General features: G+C 47.3%; 1 protein-coding gene across 1 annotated transcript in view; it reads left to right on the top strand.

Moving 5' to 3' along the window:
- The window catches only part of CA7 (carbonic anhydrase 7), a 171,918-nt gene that overhangs the window by 90,376 nt on the left and 55,583 nt on the right, over positions 1–25,959 (top strand). The window contains exons 3-5 of the mRNA XM_086947731.1: positions 14,240–14,358; positions 25,183–25,278; positions 25,452–25,514. Of these exons, the coding sequence (XP_086803857.1) occupies positions 14,240–14,358; positions 25,183–25,278; positions 25,452–25,514 (278 nt within the window). The remainder of the gene's footprint in view (positions 1–14,239; positions 14,359–25,182; positions 25,279–25,451; positions 25,515–25,959) is intronic.

Genomic DNA, 25,959 nt, shown 5'->3' with positions numbered 1-25,959 from the left:
CCATTGATACATCTGGTCACTACAGCTGTATAAGGAAGGTAGTGAGTAAGGAGCAGTACATCTCAGTAAGTAGTTAGAATGACTTTCGTGTAGCGAATAGTTGATTTTTCAGCAACAATGCCATATCATGATTTTTAACCTGCAAATTTGCTATTTGAATTCTGCCTGAGCTTAGCCTCAGCGTGTTTTTGGACTTTGTGTACTGATCCGCCTCTGGTGGTGGAGGGGGGGGGGGGGGGTTGTGTCCTCAGCGACCTATGGGTGTGCGATTGTGGTGTCTGAAATGTCTGAGGGAAGAAACTAAATGGGTGGCGTGATTTATAATGTTCCATGGGTACAAGAATTATGTTGTGTTAATTTACTGTCGCTTGATTCGAATTTTCATCGACATGCGAACTGTATTTTTTTTTATATATGATGTTATTGGAGGTACAGGCACAGAGGATGTGATGACGTGAGGTGCATGTTATGTCCTTGGTTAACTCGCAGCTTAGCAATTACATTTTCTGAACACCAAAGAGCGTTTGTTGAATGACAGGCGGCAGGGTCGCACTGGGCCGTTTACCATGTTATTAAGAAATGCTGAAAATGTTTGACACGTTCTTTTTCTCCTACCAGCTCTTGGTCCTTCCAGAACAGCAAAACGTAAACAAATGACCGGTACTTTTTTTCTGAGAAAGGTGGCAACCCCTAATAGCTGCAGGTATTTATTAGTCGTGTTTTGAGCACTGGTGTGGTTCGTAAATGCGCAATCAGGCTCCACTACCGTCGCCATCTCTTCACCACAATTGTTTCCCTAGGCCCGCGCTAGGCCCTCAAACCACAAATTAAGGCCGAGGGTTGCCAGACATGTAAGTGGTGGTGCTTAGCCGTGCTAATAGAAAGCAAGCACGAGAAAAGGCTGACTCTGGAGGGCAGTAAGGAATAACAGTAATCAGAACGGATGCAATGTGGGTGTCGGGGAGACGCTATAATAAGCCATTGAGCCCCTCATGGAAAGAGCAATATTCCCACGGGTGAGGGGGGGAGGGGGATGGTTTGGTTGTGGTGGTGGGAGGGGGGGGGGGGGGGTGTCGAGGGGCCGATTACCTGGTAGAGTCACAGACACAATCCGTGATTTGGAAAACCTGGAAAGTAGCAGTTTATTAACTGTTTGAGGTATATGAACACTGGTTGTTTGTTTGGCACCTTTACATGAGCACCTGGAACCGTATTATACATTGCGCCCTGGGGATGCAACGAGTGTGTGCGCCCGCTATATGCGCCCGCCAGGTCACGATGGTATCACGGAAGGGGCGGCGGACGCATGTGTGTCCCCTTCGGTAACGCAGCACCAGCGATATCATGAGAGGAAGTTCCGTCACTTCCATGGGACGGCCCAATGCAAATGAGGGAATCGCTTTGCCTCTACACCTGTGCCCTTTTAGGTACATGCGCACAGAGGCAAACGTGCCCTTAGGAGGTGCATTGAATGTGCACTAAAAAAAGGAGGTGCACATCCAGTGTCCCTCCTAAAATCAGCCCTCTGGAGGGGAGAAAGGGGGTCCCATAGACCCCCCCACAAATCCTCCTGCAGGTAGGTGCAGTTACTTACACCATCCACCTGCAAGGGGATCACTCTCCCCTCTTCAAAGTGCAAACAGCATGCCGCCTGCACTGTGAAACACGGAGCGGCTTTGAAGCAACTTCTACGTATTTCACTTGAATGCAGTGCTCCTAGGACAGCACAAGTTTGTGACTGCTGTGGGGGCCATCACATTCTCTGTAATACAGCACACTGTCCTGATTTACACCTGGTGCTTTGAAAGGTGCAGCGTTGCGCAAACAGGTAAAGTGCACCATATACAAAATACAGCCCAATAATGTTACACATATGTATTATTAAGGTACAGGGACATGTAGCTAGATTCATGAAAGGAAATTGCACTCGCAAAGGGCCAGATTCTGAGAATCTGGCCCCTTGCGAGCGCAATTTTTGCATTTGGGATTCATCATCCCAAATGCAAAAATCGCTATTTGCGAAAACGCATATTTGCGAAGAATTGCATTTAAGGAATCTCTATTAGAGATTCCTTAAATGCAATTCATTAACCAATTTTAAATTGCGAATTCGCAATATTTGGCCGCTATTTACCACGAAGTCTGACTTCGTGGTAAATAGCGAAAAAATAGATAAATGCACTTTAGTGCATTTTTCTCTGTTGCATGTTACACACACACATGTCCTTTGGACATGTGTGTGTGCAACACCTGTGTAAAATTGCATTTCAGGGGTGCTACAGGGTGTCCTTTGGACACCCCTGGCACCCTTGAAATCGCTATCATATTTGAGATTAGCAATTTGCTAATCGCAAATAAGGAATACTCCCCAGTCATTCCTATGGGCCTTTTGGCCCATAGGAATGAATGGGGAGTTATTCCTTATTTGCGATTAGCAATTTGCTAATCGCAAATAAGGAATGTGTAGGAATCGCAATTTATTTAGCGATTCCTACATGAATCCCGTTTTGCAAGTCCTTAATAGCGATTCCTTAATAATCGCTATTAAGGACTCGCAAAACACCTCTTTGATGAATCTAGCTGATTGTGATTTGAGCAGAATCACAGTTTGGTGAGTCTAAGCTAGGATTCAAACCTGGTTCCCCAGTTCCAAAGTCAGCAGCTCTTGCCACAAGGCCACATCTCCTCCCAATTATGACTTTTATTTGCAGTTTAATATAGCACAAATTTGGCCCCAATGTATTATAGCACTCTACATGAGAGCGGACGTTACACACATTGAGGCATGTGGAGATAACGGGCCAGGCTCCACTACCGTCGCCATCTCTTCACCACAATTGTTCCCCTAGGCCCGCGCTAGGCCCTCAAACCACAAATTAAGGCCGAGGGTTGCCAGACATGTAAGTGGTGGTGCTTAGCCGTGCTAATAAAAAGCAAGCACGAAAACCTGGAAAGTAGCAGTTTATTAACTGTTTGAGGTATATGAACACTGGTTGTTTGTTTGGCACCTTTACATGAGCACCTGGAACCGTATTATACATTGCGCCCTGGGGATGCAACGAGTGTGTGCGCCCGCTATATGCGCCCGCCAGGTCACGATGGTATCACGGAAGGGGCGGCGGACGCATGTGTGTCCCCTTCGGTAACGCAGCACCAGCGATATCATGAGAGGAAGTTCCGTCACTTCCATGGGACGGCCCAATGCAAATGAGGGAATCGCTTTGCCTCTACACCTGTGCCCTTTTAGGTACATGCGCACAGAGGCAAACGTGCCCTTAGGAGGTGCATTGAATGTGCACTAAAAAAAGGAGGTGCACATCCAGTGTCCCTCCTAAAATCAGCCCTCTGGAGGCTGCTTTTATAACGGTTCCAATTCTAACCACCATGTACCTAATCTAAAATTGATGTTGCTCAACTGTAGATCCATGGTTAAACACAAATTGGAACTTCATGACCTATTACAGAAAAATGACTTTGATGTGCTGTTTCTAACCGAAACCTGGCTAGAAGATTCCTCATCCCCCGAAATACTTGAGACAGTCCCTCTAAACTACAGCTTATTGAGATTGAGAATTGATAGGCCCATACAGCGTGGTGGAGGACTTGCAATGATCTTTAAAAAAGAACTGGAATGCACCCTCACCAATAAGGGCATCACTAACAGTGAAAGCGGTACTTTCTCTATTAAAGTTACCCCTTGTATGACCATTACGGGACTTCTCATCTATCGACCCCCTGGCAACGCTACCCCCTTCTGCAATCAGCTAATAGAAACGGCGACGCAATTAGCTATTAAATATAACAATTTTATGATTCTAGGCGATCTAAATTTCCATTTTGAAGATTCTAATGCTAAGGAAGCCCAACTACTCAAGACTGCTCTTCACGCTTTGGGGATAACACTGCTCTCTACTGCCCCCACACACAAACATGGCCATCTTCTTGACCCTATCTTTGCAACCTGGGAAGGTATAGATATACAACCCCCTGTTCCAATTATCTGGTCAGACCACCATATGATCATTTTTAACATACCTAAGACCAGGACTAAGAATATTGTCAACAAACCCTTGTATTTTAAGCGGCGTAATTGGAAAAATTACACCCCCGAACGTCTGATCGACGAACTAAACCCCCCCCCCCCAAGGTCAGTCCTTACAAGATACTTGGAACTATTATGAACTATGGTTGAGTAAGGCACTTGACAAGATTGCTCCATGGACATGCAAGCCCCCAGCCAGGAGAACAAAATCTGAACCGTGGTTTTCAGAAAAATTAAAAATAGCTAAAGCCCGATGTAAAGCGACTGAAAGAAAATGGAGAAAGAACTATTCTACGGAACTTAAGGAGACCTACAAGCAAGAACTGAAGTCGTACCAGAAACTTATAAGAGAGGAAAAAAGTCTCTTTTACAAAAACAGAATTGAAGAGGCAATAAATCCATCTAAAGAACTATTCCGGATTGATAAGGAACTTACAGACACGTCGTGCTTGGATACGCAGGATACATACTCTAACGAGCTATGTGAACAAATTGCGGACTACTTTGTTAACAAGGTAGAGAAAATTCACGCCACTTTTTCCTCTCCCCCCACACCTGGCAAGAAAACACCCCCTCCTCTAACAACTACTCTCACCCAATTTCACACTCCCGACAAAGAAAAACTGTCCAGCATCATTAACAGTATCCATTCTGGCTCCCCTAATGATGTGTGCCCGTTAGAAAAGTGCAAAGACATCATGGACCATACTTTAATGGATCAAATAAGCCAATTGATTACCCTCTCTTTCAAAGAATGTTATGTCCCGGAGGCCTGGAAAAACGCTCAGGTCATCCCTCTGAAAAAAAACCCCAACATTCCGGTCACCCAATTTCAAAATCTTAGGCCGATATCTCTATTACCTCAATGCGCCAAGATAATTGAAAAAATAGTCAACACTCAACTCATGGCGTTTTTAGAATCAGAAAATATTCTCCACCCTACTCAATCCGGCTTTAGATCAAACTATTCCACGGAAACAGCTGTTTTATATTCCACGGAATGCATCCGCAAGATGGTGGACGAGGGTGAGACAGCAGCGTTGGTCATGCTCGACTTAAGCGCAGCTTTTGACACTGTGCTACATGCCACGCTGCTGTCCCGTCTTTCAGACATCGGAGTTAAAGACCATGCACTGGCGTGGATTAAATCTTTTCTCACTAACAGATCCTTCCAGATACATTGCCCGCCCTTTAAATCATCTTCCCGTGTCGTGAGCTATGGGGTTCCACAGGGCTCCAGTTTGAGCCCCACATTGTTCAACATCTATATGGAACCCCTGGCTCAGGTCATAGAGAACTTCGGGGTGGGCATTGTCAGCTACGCCGATGACACTCAGCTTATGTTTAAGCTCACTCCTGACACCGAGAAGTATGCTTCCAACTTCTCAGAGTGCATGGCTGCTGTCGCCAAGTGGATGGACAACAACTGCCTCCGGCTGAATGGAGACAAAACAGAGGTGCTAGTGATAGGGAACAAAACCTCACTATGGTCTCAAGCGTGGTGGCCCACTACTCTAGGCGACTGCCCTCGCCCTGTCGAGAAGGTCAAAAACCTAGGAATCATGATCGACGCTGATCTATCAGGAAAATCCCATGTAAATAAGATCATAGGCAAATGCATCGGCACATTAAGAACTCTCAGAAAAATCATCGACCTTATCCCTACTGAAGCCAGGAAAACCATTGTTCACGCACTTATCACTCCCCATCTGGACTATGGGAATGTTCTCCTTCTAGGTCTGAACCAAAAACATCTTCACCAGCTTCAATGCTTACAAAATGCGGCCGCCCGCTTGGTACTGGGTCTTCCCAAAAGAACATCAGCCAAGGCGGCGCTGTCCAAATTGCACTGGCTCCCCGTTAGGGAGAGAATAAAATTCAAGAGCCTCTGCTATGCCCACAAGATAGCCCACAACAAGGGTCCCACCTATCTAAAAGGCCTCCTGACCATCCACCGCCCTACCAGAGACCTTAGGTCATCAGGAATGTCGCTATTCAAACTCCCTCGCGTCCACAGAGCCAAAATTGGTGGCCGTTCCTTTCGCTACCTCGGAGTGAAACTTTGGAATGCCCTACCGATTCACTTAAGAATGGAACCGTCAGAAACTCTCTTCAGAGCCAAACTGAAAACCCATCTCTTTCCTCAATAAGCCTGATGATATCCTTCCGTTCCCTTCTTGATTCTCTGTGAGTCTTTTTTTAGCAATCAGCGCGGGGATACACAGCTGTGCAGCCATGCGCTTTATAAATGATGTATTATTATTATTATTATTATTATTAGATGTAAGAAGCCTAATTACAGACGGTAACAGCCGAAATTACTGAATTTCGGCCGTTACCAACCGGAATTAGGCTTTTCAGATGTAGGGGCCTAATATAAGGATTCAGTAATTTACCGAATCAGTAATTTAAGGAATCTGTAAATTATCGAATTCTTAAATACTGATTCCGTAAAATACCGAATCCTTAATGTAGGGAGCACTCAAATGAGTGCTTTTCCCATTTCAGCTTTCGTTATTTACCACCAACTACAAGTAGGTGGTAAATATCGAAAACCCCAAAAGAAACAATTTTTTGCATAATAATAAAGTGCCATGTGGCAGACATACATGCCCTAGGGCATGTGTGTGTGCCACATGTGCACCCGTACACCATTCAGGGGTGCAACAGGGTGTGAATGTGACACCCTGCCACCCTTGAATGTTTCCCTATTTTACCGAATTGGTATTTACTGATTCGGTAATTCAAAACCCATAGGAGTGAATGAGAGTTACCGAATCGGTAAATACCGATTCAGTAAATACTGAATCGTACCGATTCGGTAATACTTATTGAATATTTAGTTAATTAGCATTTACTGATTCTAGAATACCGAATCGGTAAAATTCGGTATTCTAGAATCTGTAAATGTACTTTACCTACATCTGGCCCTAAGTGATTTGCCAAGAATCACAGGATTTTGAGCTGAAGCTGGGATTCAATCTGGTTTACCAGTACGAAGGTCGGTTCTGCTGTTAGGCCACATCTCCTCGGTGTCAATTTGTAATGAGGACACTACACTATGTGAATGGAATCCTTATAGGTCCACAGCCAAGACACTGAACACTTCTTCCTACCACAGGGACTCGACAGGAAATGTGGGGAAGAGCCGAGCAGTCCTGTGTAGTATAACATAGGGGCAAGCTGGGCGGAGTCAAACTTCCAAAGAAGTACAGCAGCAATGTATCACAGATGGGAAACCCAATAGTATTATCAGGGCTTTAAGTGAGCCAGGTCCTGCTGGTGCTCAGCCCGGCAGTTCTAAAAAGCAGGTGCTGAGACGGCGTCTCTATCGGGTGCTCCATTTTTGTCCGCACCCTTCCGGGTGAAATAAAAATCTTAACTGCAGCAGTACCACTCCTAACTGCCTTTGATGTAACTTCGAAGAGACTCGTTAAAGTTCTTTCACAGCCTCATTTCAGAACTGAAGCATTTTCAGTATTACATACAACAAAACATAGTTGTTGCTTATTTACCTTGAGTAACTAACAACCATGGACAAAGCCAATAGGTAAAATGTTACTTGTATTAAATATCAGGATGCAATGACAGAAACAGCAAAATACCAGTCGGGTGGCACACTATGCTAAGGGCAGATTTTTAGCTGAGGTGTTTTTAAGCCACGCCCTAATTACATCAGCCATGCTCCTTTGAGAGACCCCATTCGTTTTTCTTCCCACTTAAAACCCTGAGTATTATACGTTGATTCCCTGGGGTCTGCTCTGCTTACACCCTGACACACAAGTGAATTTATACTCCAAGGCTAAAATGAAAACGGGCTCAAACTCCAGACGGCAGCAGGGTTTTTCCACCCAGGCTACACAAGTGGGTATTAGTAAATACCATCTCAGCGTGGGCGACCTGAGGCGTCCTGCTGAGTTAGGCTGCTCCGTGCCTGTAAGGGCTCCCAGTGTAAATCACATGTAGAATATGTTGTACGCTGAGGGGGGGTTCAAATGCAGGACCTAAATAATGCCCTGTTAAGCTGGTTATTTGTGTAGTCCTTTACTATATAAACACTTCGGGCAGCTCAAGCCCCTGAGAGGGGACATGAGTGATGAGCAATAGCTGGAGAGAGGACGATGAAGGACTCAGAAAGGATCTTTTGTACAAAGGGATCTTCCCCTAGAGCCTGGGGTATCACTGGAGAGTGACTGGTCAGAAAGTAGAGGGGTGGGGGAGTCAAAAGGAGCAGGGAGAGGGCAGGGATCAGTGAGAATAGCATCTTGTGATGCCATGAACCTTCAGGGGTCATCTTCTTGACTCAAGTGTTGACCTTTAAAAAATTCAACATTGGTCACTTACAATGACCTCTTTTTATTAGGACTTAGAGCAGAGAGAACAATGCGCTCTATGTACAATGGACACTAAGTTCAAGCAAATATACATAATGTGGACCGAAACAGGCGCAACAGCAATGTCTGTAATATAGATTTAAACTGCATCTGGGATCTGAACTTAAGCCTCTCATTCCCCGTCGGCTCACTCACACATAGACTTATATTTATCGACTGAGAAGCAAGGTGGAGACATCACTGTGGCGCAGTTTTTGCCAAACATCAATTGGTGATTTAGGTCTGAGCTGCCTTTATATTCTTCATCCCTTATGCCTTTTATGCCTCTTGCCCATTAACTCATGAAACAGCTACACTGAGAAGGTCTTCCCTAGTTTGTGTCTTGGTCTTTCAATGATGAGAGATGGGGTCTTCACTGCAAATGTTGACATTAGCATTGAATGATGACATTAGGTGGTTTCATGAGGTTTCCTTCTCTTCCGAAATTCTCCTAAATATCTATAAGGGAATTGACTCCTGTAACCTCATTCTATGTGAGACCCTGGCATTCCCTATCCTTCCTTCCGGTTCTAGGGGCGAGGGGACTTTCCTCCACCGATACCGCTTCCTAATATGAACCCCTTGTTTTTTTTGCCTCCAGTAGGTAGGGACAGCTCATTATTTCTAGGGGTCTGTCTAGACTTTGCTTCTCCTGCTCCACCTGAGTTCCAATTCCATCCCTGGCTCCTGCATCGATCATCCTCAACTCTCCAGGTCAGATCTCTTGCTTTCAGAGGACCGTAGAAACCACCCCACTGTTGATCTCTGCTTTTACCCACATCTGGTGGTTCCTCCTCCCATCACCAAGGAGCTCGACTACACATATCTGTGTTACCTCCTCAACTATCCAATCTTAGGGCCTGATTAAGTGTTTGGTGGTCTGAGGAATGCCAGACTTGTGGGGTCGCGGTGGTGGTGGTCCAGCCACCACTGCACTGGCGGTCTGACTGCAATATTACAACTTTGGCGGTAGGACTGCCATTGCACGGCTGCAATCACCAGGGAACTGCTTTCCTTGGCAATCCTGTGATGGTCAGGGGCTCACAATATGCTGGCGGTGCTGATGCGGCACCGCCAATCATATTATAAGTTTCAGTACCACCAGCAGTGTCATGGAGGTTCTTCCTCCATGGTGATACAGGGCCCTCTCATGCCCCATGCATGGGATCACATGTTGTGCCCCCCCCTGTATGCATGCACCCCCAGTTCCAGCACAGCATGGATTTCACAGTCCATGCAATGCTGGAATGCGCTGTGGCAGTCCTGCGGCAGTGCCTTTTTAAGGCATACAAAGGTGGCTTTGATAGGCACTGCTGCAGGACCGCCACGCCCTGCAGCATGCCCACCAGACCACAAAACAGTTGTAATCTGGCGGTGGCAGTTCACTCCAGGACTGTCAAACTCTGGTATGCACCTCCGTGGCCACCGTCCGGGCAGCCTTCAATCCCAGCTTCTCAGAACAACTTTACTTTCTAGTTATTTTAGTTCAATCAATCAATCAATCATAGCATTTGTATAGCGCGCTACTCACCCGGAGGGGTCTCAAGGCGCTGGGAGGGGGGGGGGGGGGGTCTGCTACTGCTCGAAGAGCCAGATCTTGAGTTGCTTCCTGAAGGATAAGTGGTCCTGGGTCAGCCGGAGGTGGATGGGGAGGGAGTTCCATGTCTTGGCTGCCAGGTAGGATAAGGATCTTCCTCCATTGGTGGCTCTGCGGATGCGTGGAAGGCGGCGACAGCGAGGCTGGTGGATCGCAGCTGGCGAGTGGGAGTGTAGAAGGTCAGGCGGTTGTTGAGGTACCTGGGGCCCAGGTCGTGGAGCGCCTTGTGTGCATGGGTGAGGAGTCTGAACGTGATTCTCTTGCTGACGGGGAGCCAGTGCAGGTCTCTCAGGTGTCCGGAGATGTGGTTGCGTCGGGGGATGTTCAGGATGAGTCGTGCAGAGGTGTTCTTGATGCGTTGGAGTCTTTTCTGAAGTTTGGCTGTGGTTCCGGCGTAGAGGGTGTTTCCGTAGTCCAGTCGGCTGGTGACGAGTGCCTGGGTGACCGTCTTCCTAGTTTCGGTTGGGATCCATCGGAAGATCTTTCGAAGCATACGCCGGGTGTTGAAGCACGATGACGAGACAGCGTTGACTTGTCTGGTCATCGAGAGGAAGGTGTCCAGGATGAAGCCCAGGTTCCGTGCGTGGTCCGTTGGCTTGGGAGCGGTGCCCAGGGCAGGGGGCCACCAGGAGTCGTCCAAGGCAGAGGGCGATGATCCCAGGATGAGGACTTCCGTCTTGTCTGAGTTCAGTTTCAGGCGGCTGTTCTTCATCCATTCGGCGACGTCTTTCATCCCTTCGTGTAGGCTGGTTCTGGCGGTGGCGGGGTTGTTTGTAGGGAGAGGATCAGCTGGGTGTCGTCGGCGTAGGAGATGATGTTGAGGTTGTGTTGGTGTGTGATGGCTGCGAGTGGGGTTAATGTAGACATTGAAGAGGGTCGAGCTGAGTGATGATCCTTGTGGTACGCCGCAGATGACTTCGGTGGCCTCTAATCTGAATGGGGGAGGCGGATCCTCTGGGTTCTTCCGGTGAAGAACGAGATGATCCAATCCAGTGCATTCTCATGGATTCCGATGTTGTTGAGGCGCTGCACTAGGGTGCGGTGGCAGACCGTATCGAACGCTGCGGAGAGGTCCAGGAGGATGAGGGCCGCTGTTTCCCTGTTGTCGAGCAGGGATCTGATGTCGTCTGTGGCTGCGATGAGGGCGGTCTCGGTGCTGTGGTTGGCACGGAAGCCGGACTGCGAGTGGTCGAGGGATCCGTTCGTCTCGAGGAAGGCGGCAAGCTGTTTGTTGACAGTCTTCTCGATGACCTTGGCAGGAAAAGGGAGGAGCGAGATGGGGCGGTAGTTCTTGAGGTCGGAGGGGTCCGCTGTTGGTTTCTTCAGGAGGGCGCTGATCTCTGCGTGCTTCCAGCTTTCCGGGAAGGTGGCGGTGTTGAAGGAGGTGTTGATGATGTTCCGGAGTTGGGGTGCGATGATGGAGTTGGTTTTGTTGAAGACGTGGTGGAGGCAGGGGTCGGTTGGTGATCCGGAGTGGATGGTGTTCATCACGCGGGTGGTGTCTTCGGCGCTGATCGGTGTCCAGGTGCGGAGGGTGGTGGTGGGGGACGTTGGCTCGGTGGTTGGGTGCGTGGTCTGTGCGCCGAAGCTGTTGTGTATGTCGGCTATCTTGCTGTGAAAGAACGAGGCGAGTGAGTCGCAGAGGTCTTGCGAGGGAGTGATGTCATTGTTTCCGGCGCTGGGGTTGGAGAGCTCTTTGACGATGCTGAAGAGTTCCTTGCTGTTGTGGGCGTTGTTGTCCAGTCGTTCCTTGAATGCTGTCTTCTTGGTGGTGCGGATCAGCTGGTGGTGTTTGCGGATTGTGTGCTTGAGGGCAGTCATGCTGTTTGTGGTCTGGTTGTTGCTCCAGGCTTCTTCGAGGGTACGGTAGGTCTTCTTGGAGTTCTTGAGTTCGTCGGTGAACCAGGAGGCTTTCTTGCTGCCGGGTCTGCTGGGGGAGGGGTCTTCAGTGGTGCGAGGATGTCTGCGCAGTTGGTGATCCACTTTGTGAGGTTGTTGGCTGCTTCGTTGGGGTCCGTTGTGCTGGCGGGAGGGTTCTGGCTGAGGGAGGTGGTGATCTGGTCAGCGGTGATCTTGTTCCAGCTCCTGCGAGGGGCCTGTTGCGGGTGGTGGTGGGTTGTGGTTCTTCTGAAGCTGAAGTGGACGCAGCTGTGGTCCGTCCAATGGAGTCCGGTGGAGTGGCTGAAGGAGATGTGCTTGCTGGAGGAAAAGACTGGGTTGAGCGTGTGGCCGGCGTAGTGGGTGGGGGTGTTCACCAGTTGCTTTGTGGGGGTAGGATGACCTTTGTGAAATCATGGGAGTATGCTCTTTGCCTTAAATCGGGGTAGGGTGTTGAGAACCACGGATTCGACACACAACATTTTTCCAAAATGTATTTATCATTCTATCAATTTTTGCATTCTCTAGCATTCCAAGACAGAGAAAAGGCCTGATAGTCCATCAGAAATACCCCTGATGGAGAAGAGATTTAATGAAACTGATATCAATGCTTTCCTCCGTCGGTCTCACCTTTTGGCTTTGTAAATGCTTGACTGACTGCATTTTTGAATGGTTGTTGCTGGTTCTGTTTAGCATTGGGAAAAAAGCACAATTATATGAGCATGCATGCCTGGTGAGGCACATGTTTTCACCCTGATGATGTGTGCACGTGCGAACCACGTATGCGTGCACATTGCAGAAGTCATTTTAGTTTTTTTTAGTTTTTTTTTTACCTTACCACTACATTAAAACCTATGTGTGAAAGCACAAATTGCGGAAGCCAGACCATCCAAGAAAGATATATATATATATATTTTATATATATATATATTATATTTTTATACAGCAAGGAGGAAGGGGGTGGCGAGGGGGAAGATGTTGACACCAGAGAGCAGTGTGAACAGTAGAGGGCGGGAAAGAGCAGAAGAAGAGCAAGTGTAGGATTTAAATACAAAAAAAGAAAGTCAGACGAATGGAAAGGCTCTTGAGGGAGGGGGGAAGCAACACGAAGCAGCTCTCAAGGGAGAGAGCAAGAAAACATATGAATGAACTCCCATATTTTAAAGTATTAGCGACAATAGGTAAGACCTAAATAGAGACCTACAAAGCAAATAAAAACAGTCTTCAAATACTTCTATAACTTGACAAGAGTTTAGGATGTATCCTTCAGGACGAAAGCTGCAGGCAGGTAAAGTTAGTCAGAAAAGCAAAGCAGGAGGAAAAAAAGAAAATAAGTTTGTCCTTTCCACTGCTTAAAAAAATAAAAATACAAATTTGGGCAGTGTAAGCGAGCGATAAAGTGGAGAAAACACTGACTTTCACATTGACATTGTTACAGTATGCTTTTTTTTTAAAAATAAAACTTTAATCCAACTTCCCCTTTAATTAACATTGCCCACAAATGGCATGGAAAATTACTTCATGCAACTCGATATAACATCCTGCCGGGATGCCTACAAGTGCCCTAGTATTCCTGATGGCTTGGCAACTGTTTCCCGCTCTCTGTCCCCAACGCCAACCTGTCTACCAGGACAAAAGAGCAGCCCCTCTCATATGTGTCTACCATTTGCCCTTAAAAGGCGGTTCCCCTTTCAAGCTTGCCTTTTGTGCTTACACCCTGTTTGGTCTTCAATTAGAGGAGTTACAATCCTAACCAGGATCCCAACATCAGCAGTAACCACAAATCTGAGGTGATTCATCTACAGACTCCAATGCAAGTTTTCGAGTAAAATGCTGAGGAAAAGGAACAATTGCCAGGGGAATCAGAATGGAATTTCAGATTCCCCAGATAATTTCTCATTTCTGATGGTAGCCACAACGTAGAGATAGTGGGGACCTCATATTGAAGCCCTAAGCAGTCAGCACAGAGGCACAATCTATGCTCATCTTGCATTTAAATTGTGAGCAGGGCCGGACTGGAAACTTAGAACAGCCCTGGCAAAAATTTAAAATTCAGCCCGCATGGGCAGACGTCCTAATGTGCGCTAGAATAAAAGCAACTTTCAAGTTGCGGCCGGGATCGGTAATGAGCACCACCATTCTGAGAAGCTCTACCCGGCCTCCAAGTGTCAATACTAGCCTCCTGGGGCTCCAGCCTCCCGGGGAATTGCCCGCTTGCCTGGCAGGCCAGTCCGGCCTTGATTGTGAGGTTATAGTCCAGGTCCTGGCAAGGTATTCTTCACTGCAGCCTGATTTGTTTTAAGTCTAGGCACCATTTTGGTTTAAAAAAAACTTCTTGTTCTTTTCCAGTGATAAGTGGGGGTCCACTTGAAGTTCCCTACCGACTGAAACAATTTCATTTCCACTGGGGTACTGAGCGTAACCATGGATCGGAGCACACTGTAGATGGGAAATCCTTTCCGAGTGAGGTAAGCTTTTCTCCATTGAATAACACAATTCTTATATGCCTGCAGGCCTGTTTACTATTTTGTATCAACTGACTCAGAATGAGCTCCTGAGCCTTCAATACTTAAGGGTGAAATACAACAGGTACATGTGTGAGGTAGCAAAAATTGTAGATGATGCCATCAGTGATCTCATCAATGATGTAATTCGAGATGTCATTAGTATTGTCATCAATTATGTCATTGAACATGTCATGAAGGATTTAATATGTGAGGTCATAAGTAGTACAGGAGGGGCCAAAAGGTATTGTTAAGACATTCCCATTTAGCTATAACATTACTCCTTTGGTTTTTCAGTGAATATATATATATATATATATATATATATATATATACGCGCACACATATATACGCACACACACACACACACACACACACACACATATATATATATATATATATATATATATATATATATATATATATATATATATATATATATATATATATATATATATGAACGTAATCTTCAAACCTCCACACACGAGCGGCGAAAGAAGAGGCAGACCCCACGTTGTCCAGGCAAGTTGTTTATTTCGTGCCTTTCAAAAATGCAACGTTTCGAGTACAGATGTACTCTTGTTCACACCAATATATATATCCCACAGCTTGGCTCACAGATTTCGCGGTCCAATGGCGCTCTCTCCACCGGTGTCGAACTACTCAGCAGAGCCCTGCTTTTTTAAATTTCGCACAAATCCCTTCAAAGAAGAGAAAAAGTCCGCACTCACAAAGGGTTTCTTCCCAATCTTCCAGATTTATTTGTCAAGGTATCAGCATATATAGCTACTGAACAAGCAACTGTGTGTTGTGAAACGCGTTGGTTGTAGCTATATATGCTTAAAACACAGACCCTGGAGTGCGAGTCTCTTTGTGTGGCTGCGGCGTGGATGCAAGCTGTCAGCCCTTTCGAAAATATATATATATATATATATATATATATATATATATATATATATATATATATATATATATCAAGTCAAAACTCTCCTCCACACAGGATTTGAAGTAACAGGACACAGCGGAGTTTCTTTTTACGGGCTTTTTATTCAGACCAGCATGACCGGTTTCGGCAAAACTGCCTTTTTCAAATGCTTCTTGTCCCAGCGTCATGTCTCCCTTTCTTTTATTCTTGTTTGGCTCCTCCTTACCTAGTGGTGGTTGGCTCCCCTGCACCTCGTGCTCACACTTGCCAATAACAGGGGCCTACTATATTTATATACGCACACACACACATATATATACACACACATGTACATATAAATACACATATACATATAAAACACAGCAAGGAGGGGTGCAAGGGGAGCAGAAGGGGGTGAGTCCGTCCGCCACCATAGAGTAGGAGGGACCGTCCGCAGGGGCTGCGGCGGTCCTTCCGTGCAAATTAGGATGTGACCGCCACCCTGGCGGTCACATCCTGTATTGGAAGCAGCACCCGCCGCAATGATAATATGTAAGTTATGCCTTTGCATGCACAAAGCGGCAGGCACCGTGTGGTGCCTGCCGCTTTGTGCAGACAAATGCAGGGGGGTACCATAGGTACCCCCAATGTGCACCCCCCACCCCCCTTCACCCCTGGGGGCCCGCAACGGGCCCCCAACCAAAAATCCGTATGCCTTTGCACGGCGGAAATGCCGCTGTGTAAAGGCATGTTCCTACAGACATCCTAATATGGCTGGCGGTGTCTGATAGACACCGCCAGCCATGTTAGTGCTTTTCCGCCGCGGACGGGAGGCGACCGCGGCGGAAAAGCTGCGGACTGAAAAACGATCCCCCAGCCATCCTAATCTGGCGGGCCCGGAGGATGCGGGAAAACCGCCATCATAATAGGGCCCATAGTGTGTGTGTGTGTGCATGGGTGCATGTGTGTGTGTGTTTGTGTGTGTGCGTGCTTGTGTGGAGGTGGAGGTTGGATATCATGCTGAAGGGAGTCTCTGTCTTTCTCTGTATAGAAGGCAACTTATACTTCAAGGCAGCACAGAGAGTCCTCCCACCCTAAACAGGATACCTACCCCTTGCATGGTATAGCTGTGAGGTAAAGAATGTATGCCTTATGAAAGCATACCATAATAAGGTTTTGATCAGGCCGCCACATGTTCGGCAGATAGTTAAAAAAAAAAAAGTTATTATCTTGTAATGATGGGCCATACGTTGATTATTCAAATAGATTTTATTTATATACCCATATGGGTACTTAGGTAAGAGTTTAATTCATCTTCAGGCGCCCAGCACTGATCAATCGACATCAAAGATAAACAGGCGGCCCAGTGAATTTTGAACAAGTCGCTCCTTTTCAAGGGCCCGCTGGCATGGGTCGAATCCTTTCTGACCGGGAGGTCTCAGACAGTCAGTCTGGGCACCTTCAGGGCACCTAGGGAGCGTTCACTCTGTGGGGTCCCCCAGGGCTCCTCTTTATCCCCTCTTCTCTTCAATCTGTATCTCCGACCTCTTCTCTTTTCTCTGAGGCAGTGGGACGTCACCGTTTTCAACTACGCTGACGACCTGCAACTCATCTTTTCTCTTAACTCTTCTTCTGCTATTCCCAATTTTCAGGCGGTTATGTCCCACATTCTTCAGTGGATGAGCCAGAATCAACTCAAACTGAACCACTGGAAGACGGAGCTCCTTCTCCCTGGTAAGAGTTCCTCCCACTGGGGTCCGCACTTCTGGCCGGCAGTGCTTGGCCCTCCTCCCACCCCTGTGGCCTCGGTGAAGAGTCTCGGGGTCATTATTGACTCCGAGCTATCCCTTAAGCCCCAGATAGGGACGGTGGTCTCCTCCTGCATGTATCAGCTGCGCAGGATCAGGAAGGTGGCTTATCTCCTGACTCCTGAGGCCCTGATTAAAGTCATCATGGCTCTCGTCCTCTCCCGCTTGGATTTCTCAAACTCTATCTATCACGGTCTGCCTAAGGCCCTTCTTTTTAGATTACAGATCGTTCAGAACCAAGCGGAGAGATTGGCCTTCGGGATCCCGAAATGGCAATCTGCTAAACCTTTTCTTACCAACCTGCACTGGCTTCCTGTCACTTCGAGGGTAGCCTTTAAGATCAGCTGCCTCACCTTCAAATCTCTAACCGGCCCCTGCCCTGCCTTCCTGAAATCCCTCATCAGTCCCTATTGCCCTTCACGTAACCTCAGATCTTCTCACCTCCGCCTCCTGGTTGTCCCCTCTTTCAAACGCTGCAGAATCGGAGGTCAGAGATTTGCACATTTGGCCCCCAAATTCTGGAACTCTCTTCCAACCTCGCTTAAAACCTCTAATTCGCTCATCCAATTTCGCAGATCTTTGAAAACATGGCTCTTCCCACAATCTGACTAATCTCCCCTGCCTCCCTCAGCACCAGATCAGCGCCAGGAAACCCACGGTGACAGAGCGCTCTATAAGCTCACCTTAACATAACATAACATAACAAAATTAATAGGCATTGAGGAATGAGGGGAATGCAGCGATTTGGGGCACCTGGACCAGCCTGTGAATGAAATAAATCCTTGGGAGTACTGAACTGCCTACTAATTTGGGCCCAATAATGAAGAAAGAGCAGGAGGAGCAAAACAATCGCTTAAAATTATGTTTGATCTTCAATAAAACATCTTAAACTTTTTAAAAAAAATGAAGTTTAAGCATTGGAAGTGCATATTTTCTAAAATGCAAGTAGCGCTTTTCACCAAAGAAGGTAATATTGAGTTGCAAACGCACTCTCTGTCGTTGGATGAAACTAATAAAGTTGGACTAGCAGTTGTTACCGCTGCCCTCCCATTGGGTGCGCTTGGCTCTGCCTTTTCTCTCCCTTCTGTTAGGGTTCAGGAAGGCAGCTGCAGTAACAGAATCTAAAGGACAGGTTGAGAGTCCTGTTCGGTCTCTATGGTTTTCACTCCTTGCCCTTCCCCCATCCACTCAGATTTAGGAGGCTGTGGAGCGAGGAAGGGTGGGACAAGGGGCCAACTCTGTGATGCCATCAGGTGTGAAATAATAGATGAAGTCACTTCTACAACCCCAGTTCTTTGGTAAACTGGTAAGCATGCTAAAGGAATGTGTTTTTACAAGTGGGCCGAGAGGAAAATATGTTCTCTTATATGTTGTCCAGCATCCATGTTTACAGGTTATCAATATCTTGCTGAAATCGACGATTAACCGGTATGTATCAGTCTCACCAAAGCGACTAGTCAGTTAAGGACATTTCTCATTGGCTGGAATGTAGGACATCACTTGGGGATGTGCCTAGCTAAAGCGAAGTGTGGGTCACGTTGGGTAATTGACCAGGGAAAGACCATAATGTTGTATATTTTGCTATTGACATTTGCATGGCACCCATTTTGTCCTTGTGCTTTCTCGCAGTCTGGAGACTTTTGACATTGTTCTGGGCTCACCGATGTAGACCGCATTCTTCACCTTTTTTTTTGCATTTTTCTATTGCTTTTCCAACTTTAACAGCAACATGCGAGTGAAAGGACACTTTCTTAGTACTGTTTTTTTCACTCCATGACGTTGTAAGCCACTTATTTCACACTTATGGACTAAAAGAGACAATAACTTTAAAAATTGGACAAGCAGAACCTTCTTGGGGAGCCATCTATTACATAATGCTGGGCTACGCCATATACGTCATTTATTGAAGCTATGGCAAATCGGCAGGTGTAACATAAGCAGGTCATGCACATTTAGTACCACATGGAGTCATGCAGTACATCACGGAGAAATGCAATAGAGTAAACTGAACCAGGAGAGTCCCAGAGGAGTTTCGATGAGATTCAGCTGTAGGACATCTTTGGCTACCTTAAGAGGGTCACCGAGAAGGAGGGCCACTGAGAGCGTCACAAAGATATATGTTGTGATGGGTAGGTTTGGTGCATGTGACCTCGTCCATGTGTGCGCTTGATGGGTGCGGTGTGCTCCATAGGTGAGTGCTGTGTTATTGCGAGTGCCTGTGGGTCCCGTGAGGGGACGGTGGGCTGTGGTACGTGTGCATGTGGGTATTTGGGATTAACAACACATATGCTGCACCCAATGATAGAGGGGGGTCAAGATAGTTTTATATGGTTTTTGGCTTCCAATTTCCTGATGTATGTGTCCCAGATCACCCTCCCGGCTTCCCCACCACCCAGGATTTGTATTTTGGACATTTCGTCATTCATCAACTTCAGTAGGGGTAGTGAGCCAACCCGTCATGTCGGGGTGCGCCAGACTTCCTGGACATCGCTATTTGTCGTTTGAAGAGCGCAAAAGCAAGGTTTAGGAGTCTGTGTAGGTGTTTGTCCCCTTTAGTTCTGGAGTGAAGGCCCAGAAGACAAGACTCAGGGCTCGATGGTATTGTCTGGTAGACTTAGGCTGAGGTGAGGTCCTCAAAGTCTCCTCAGGCCCGCTGTACTATCTGGCGGTCCCATACCATGTTGAAGAAAAAAGCGCATCAGATGTCCCACACATGGGACACTCAGATGCCGCCCAGATGGATACGTCTCGGTGAGAGGTAAGTCTGGTGGAAGTAATTGAATTGTGTCTAGCGGAACTGAAGATGGCGCAATACCTCTTTCATTTGTTGCACACTTCTGACCCATTGTTATCTGTGAGATCCGTCTGAAGGTCCATCTCCCAACAGGCCCTGGGTCTCACATTTGGTGTGCGATATTGTGCAATTAATGCCGGGACGCCTCTTCGCTGAGGCAGCTGTTGCGCTATACTAATCGGACTAACATAACATAACATAACCTAAGACCCTAATTAATTTACGGGTGCCTGCGTGGGAGAGCATTGTGTGCATTGTGGGTGAGGTGGCGGATTCTGAGTGGCCCTGACCCCACTGTGTGAGCAAAGCATTTTGTATGGCAGTGTACGTGAGGAATTGTCCTGCCAGGATCCATATGTGTCTCTCATGTCCTGAAAGGATCTAATCTTGCCCTCCACACATAAGTCTCCTGCTGAGGCTGTCCCAGCCTACCTCTACTCCATGATATTATGTCATTTGGCAACATCCTGAAAGGGCGGCAAGCTCCATATTGGTGTAAATTGTGACTAAAGTGTCATTCGTTTACCTCCCTGTACATACTTATGCAGGCATGGGAAAACTTTTTTATCTGGTGGGTTATGTGTAGCAGTGGTTTCCGAGGTGTGGTTAGCCACGTATGAATCTGTACCGCGTTAAGCAGACTTTGCGCTTCGGTTCTTTCATCGCATTGAGCTGTACCAAGCCTTCCCATTGGCCACTGCAGCTGCGGCACTGTGTAGTACCACTCATCGTTAGGGTTACCCAGCCCCGTCTCCAGAAACGGTTTCTGCATGTAGCACAATGCCACTTGTTTTCTACCTGTTCCTCATAAGAGGTCGGAGAGGGGGTCGTGTAATTCCTTAAAGAATCCCTGGGGGAGCATGATCAGTAGGCCAGAAAAGTAATACATTAATCTGGCGAGAATAAGCATCTTGGCAATCAGCACGTGCCCCACCAGGGATAGCCAAAGCAATATCCAGAATGGCAGGAATCTGCTGATGGAGCCGAGAGCTTTAGTTATTTTGCCCTCCAACCAATCACGGTTCTCGTTGTATATTTGGACTCCCAGATATTTAAACATATTGAAGCGCCAATCAAGTCTAGTTTGATTTGCCATCTCTTTGTTATGGTCTGCTGGCTGTGATAATGGGAAGAGGCAAGACTCGGTCCAGCTTACTCTGAGGCCTGACATGACTCCAAGTTTATCCAGTGTTCCAATCAGGACTGGAAGCGTAGCGGTCGCATCCTGCAGGTAGATCAGGGCATCGCTGGCATTTAATGATACAGTGTGCCAGCCATCGTGGGTAGGTATACCCCATTCTTGGGCACATAGGCATAACTTGCATGTCAATGGTTTCATTGCCAGGGCAAATAGTAGTGGGGAGATGCACCATCCTTGTGTGGTTCCCTTCTGTGTTTCGAAACTGTCTGAGATTATATGTCCTGTTTTCACTCTGGCCATCGGCCGGTTGAACAGCACCTTCATCCAGCTGAGGTAGCATAGCCATAGTTCCATGTCCGGGTGCAATGGCATTTCGGTCTCAAGTTGACGTAGGGATCTTTTCAAGTCAAGTATTTCCCTATTTAGAGTCTGTCTAAACCCACATGTAGAGCAATGCAATTGACACATATTACTACCTTGTTGGCCTCCCACTCAGTAGCTCTGGTCGAGACTGAGCCTGTGCTTAGCTCGAAATACTGGGCTATCAGTGTCACTATGATCTCTCGGAACAGCATGTCTTGTAAGGCCTCTGTGCGGAGGCTCCATATTGAGATGTTGAGGCGAATTCTACTCCATCCAAGCGTCATCTGCAATGGACAGTGATCCAATAGAGTGTATGCCAGGTATTACGACCCCACCACCTGCTGGGCCAGGGTATCACTGCAAAGGAATACGTCCAGCCTGGTATGGATGTCTTACACTGGGGAACAATAGGAATATTCTCTGGACTCAGGCTTTGCAGTCGCCCTATGTCATGCACCCTCCTACTATCCATCCATTGTTGGAAGCACTGTGTCACTTTAAAGCAGAGGGCTCCCAGTGCCAGGGGGCTGGGGCTATCCCTTAGCACATCTGCAGTGTAACTGAAGTCACCCCACCCCCCCAGACCTGAGGTACGGGAAACAGTGCTAGAGTCAATCTGTGTAGGAATGCAGTTTAGTTAGCTTTAGGGGCATAAATCAGAACCAATGCCTAGAGGGCTCTGTCTAGCTGGCCCTTCACCACCACTTATCTGCCATCAGGTTCTATCGGATGTCTGTCTTGTATAAATGGGATTCGGGGAGCCACTCAGATCAGCACCCCCCTCAAAAATGCTAATGTGCTGGTGCCATGAAGTTGTCTTCTCCCCTTAACCCGCACTTTCTGTAACGCAACTGGAATCTTCATCTTGTGGTGATGTATTACAGATATTGTGTTCTGATCATGATCCCAGTTGGGAAGCATACTTTTATTTTCAAATATTTATTTATTATTTATAAAATGCTTCAAATCACCCAACAGTGGCTTCAGATTGTGTTACTCATTAACCTGTGGAATACTATTTTGGTGTTAAGGATTAAGGATGGAGAAGCAAGCCTGTTGTCCAGATGATGGCCTTTTGTGTTTGTGGTGTTTCTTGCCAGCAGTTCCTGTTGCATATCAGTGTTTGATGACTACATGATGTATTAGGGACATTTGAAATGTTTGTTAGGAGAGCTGTACAATGTACTTAATGGAGGTCGTATCGCGCTGCCACACTAAAGGCGCACCAAGGGCAAGTCTGGCTGCGCCCATCTGTGCCTGGACCGCGCTCGATGCCAGGAACCCCGACCCTCCTGCCACCCACAGATACTCTGTCACTGAGCTCCAAGCCCTGGACCACAGACACGCAACAACAACTGCTGCATTGCATCTCTTCGATCAACAGTATGATCCTTTGCCTGCCGCCACTGCCCATTCAGTTGCTCCAGCCAAGACCAGCAGATCCACCAAACAAGCTAGTTGGTATACAGAAGAACTCAGGATAATGAAACACAACTGCAAATAGCTAGAAAGAAGATGGCACACCAGCAGAGATCCCACAGACAGAGCCACCTTCAAATCAGCCCTAAACCAAAACCACTAAGTCCTAAAAGACATGAAAAGAGGAACCTTGGCAGACTGCATCAAAGCAAGCTCCAACCACAGCATGAAATCTTCAGCATTGTCAGAGAGTTCTCCTGCCAGTCAACCACTGAGAACATGATCTCCCCTTCCCAGGAACTCTGCGACACCTGGCGGACTATTTCCACAACACGAAATCCACCATCTACAGTAACTTTGAGTCCCAAACCACCAACATCTACAACCTCCTCACACTGATGGACACCACCCACACAACACATGGGAACAACTTTCCACACACAGAACCACAGCCATCTTGAACTCCATCCACTGCTGAGCACCCACGCCCCCTGCCCCCACAGCTTCTTTCTTCAATCCAGGGAGCAAGGAAATCAGCTGCAAAGTCACCTCCATTCTTAAGGCATCCATCCCCATGGCCGCCTTACCAGATGCATGGAAACATGCAGAGGTCAGACCCCCTCTTCAAGAATTCCTCTGCTGATCCCAGCGAATGCAAGAACTATTGCCCCCTCTTTCTGCTCCCCTTCCTTGCCAAATTCCTTGAGAAGGCCATCAACTGCCAACTCACCGAACACATGGTGATAAACAACCTGCTGGACACCTCCCAATCCAGATTCTGCACCAATCACATCACCAAGACTGCTCTGATTGCTGCCACCAACGACATCAGAACTGTCCTCGACTTGGGGCGAGGGGCAGAACAGCGGCCCTGATCCTTCTCGACCTCTAAGCATCGTTCAATACCATATCCCACAACACACTCATCAAGAGACTCCACCACATAGGGATCCAGGGAGATGCCCTTAAATGGATCACATCCTTCCTCACAAGACCAACCCAGAGAATCCACCTGCAACCCTCCACTTCGGAACCCAAGAGCACCATCTGCAGCGTCCCTCAAGGTTTATCCCTCAGCGCCACTCTGTTCAACACATCCATGACGCCCCTGGCTAATATTGTCGGAACCCATAGCCTCAACATACTATCCTACGCAGATGACACCCATCTCATCCTCTCACTTTCAGAAGACCCCTCCACCACTAGCACCAACTTCCACAAATGCATGACGTGTGTCGCCGACTGGATGAAGACGAACTGCCTGAAGTTCAACACGGACAACTTAGAAGTGCTGATCTTCGGGAACAACTCCTTCCCTTGGAACGAAACCTGGTGGCCATTCAAACTCGGACCCACACACACTCTGACAGACCACGCCTGCAACCGTAGTATCATCCTGGACAGCAAACTCACCATAAAAATCTAGATCAGCTCAGTCTTGTCCACTTTCTTCCACACCCTCTGTATGCCCCTAAAGATCTTCAGGTGGCTCTCCATCAGCACCAGGAAAACTGTCACTCAAGCCCTAGCCAGCAGCTGGCTGGACTATGGCAACGCACTCTCCGCAAGAATCACCATCTAACTCCAGAAGAGAGCCAAGGAAATACAGAACTCAGCTGCCAGACTCCACCTCTACCTCCTCGACCTCCTCAACCTCCCCAAACAGACCCACATCACCCCTCATCTCAGGAACCTCCACTGACTCCCCATCCAGTAAAGATGCCAATTCAAGATGCTGACCCACGCCTACAAGGCCCTCCATGACTGAGGACCAGCATACATCAACCACTGCCTAAAGTTCCGCAAACCCGCCAGACATTTGCCCTCCGCCACCCTTGCATGTACCTCCCGCATCCGCTGAAGCTACAGTGGAGGATGATCTTTCTCCTACCTCATCGCCAAGTCATGGAATGACCTTTCCCTTCACATTTGAACAGCATCCTCTCTCCCGAAATTCAGAAAGGCACTCTAGACCTGGCTTTTCGACTGATCCTAGCAAGAACCTAGCACCTGGATACCCTCACGGGTGATTTGCTGAGCACTATAAATCCAAGTTGATTGATTGATCGGTTGAACGGGTAGATATTAGTGTGCAGCACGTCACAGTGGAAAGTGCTGTTGTGTGCACAGTGGTAGCTATTTGACATATATCCAGTAAGTGCTGCAGAATTCCAAGTTTAGATCAATTGAAAAGGGAGACAGATGTGCAGGGATTATATTGGAAGTAGCTTCACAGCATTACCAAAATTGATTTTAGCAGACAGATACCTGAGACTGACTAGACTCTGCCTGTAAATGTAATGTTTTAATACTATAGTGTTTGACCTCCTGTTGCTGCTCTTTTTCATCCCATACTCAGCTTCACCTGGTTCACTGGAACGCCCAGAAATACTCAACGTTTGCGGAGGCTGCGGGCGCTCCCGATGGCTTGGTGGTGATTGGAATCTTCTTGGATGTGAGTAGAATTTCCGAGTTTGTTTCATGCGTAAGACAAGAGTAGACAGGCAATAGGAATGCAGGAGTGGTCAGGGATAAGGGATATATGCTTCAGAGTGCAGGTCTAGGAGACGATGAAGAACAGGCACTTAGATCGCACCCCCCACTGATGCCCCATTGGTTGTCTTGCAGACAGGAGGCGAACACACCAACCTGAACAGAATAACAGATGCCCTCTACATGGTGAGATTCAAAGTAAGTAGTATTTAAGCATCATTTACAGGAATTGAATCTATGAATGAGCTGGGTCAGTGCTATGGTGCCATGGGTGAGTCTGATTGCTTTGAGAATCTATTTGCTTTTTAGTGAGTAAGTACAGCTCTGAGGAGAGTAGGCAGATTTTGAGCTCTGTGTAAATCACAGGGGCTGGTAGGGACACTACACATTCTTGAACCACTCCTTCCATGTGCATCCAACCTTCCCCTACAGGATACCATGGACGTTGAATTGTGATGCCCACCTACCAGCGGTCTCTCCGGAACCTATGCCGGTGGAGAGTGCCCTACTGGGCATTGGCTGAGTTCGCTTTCACCAATTAAGCAGGCACATGCAAATAGTTTTCCATCACTACAAACCTAGGTTCAGCTGCAACTGGTAACAGCTGTGAAAGGTCGTTTCCCATGTGCCACATCTAAGAGAC

This window comes from Lissotriton vulgaris, chromosome 12 (assembly GCF_964263255.1).
Source record: "Lissotriton vulgaris chromosome 12, aLisVul1.2, whole genome shotgun sequence".
Lineage (NCBI taxonomy): Eukaryota > Metazoa > Chordata > Amphibia > Caudata > Salamandridae > Lissotriton > Lissotriton vulgaris.
Note: the sequence above shows the minus strand (reverse complement) of the source record. Positions and strands in the feature narration are given on the sequence as shown.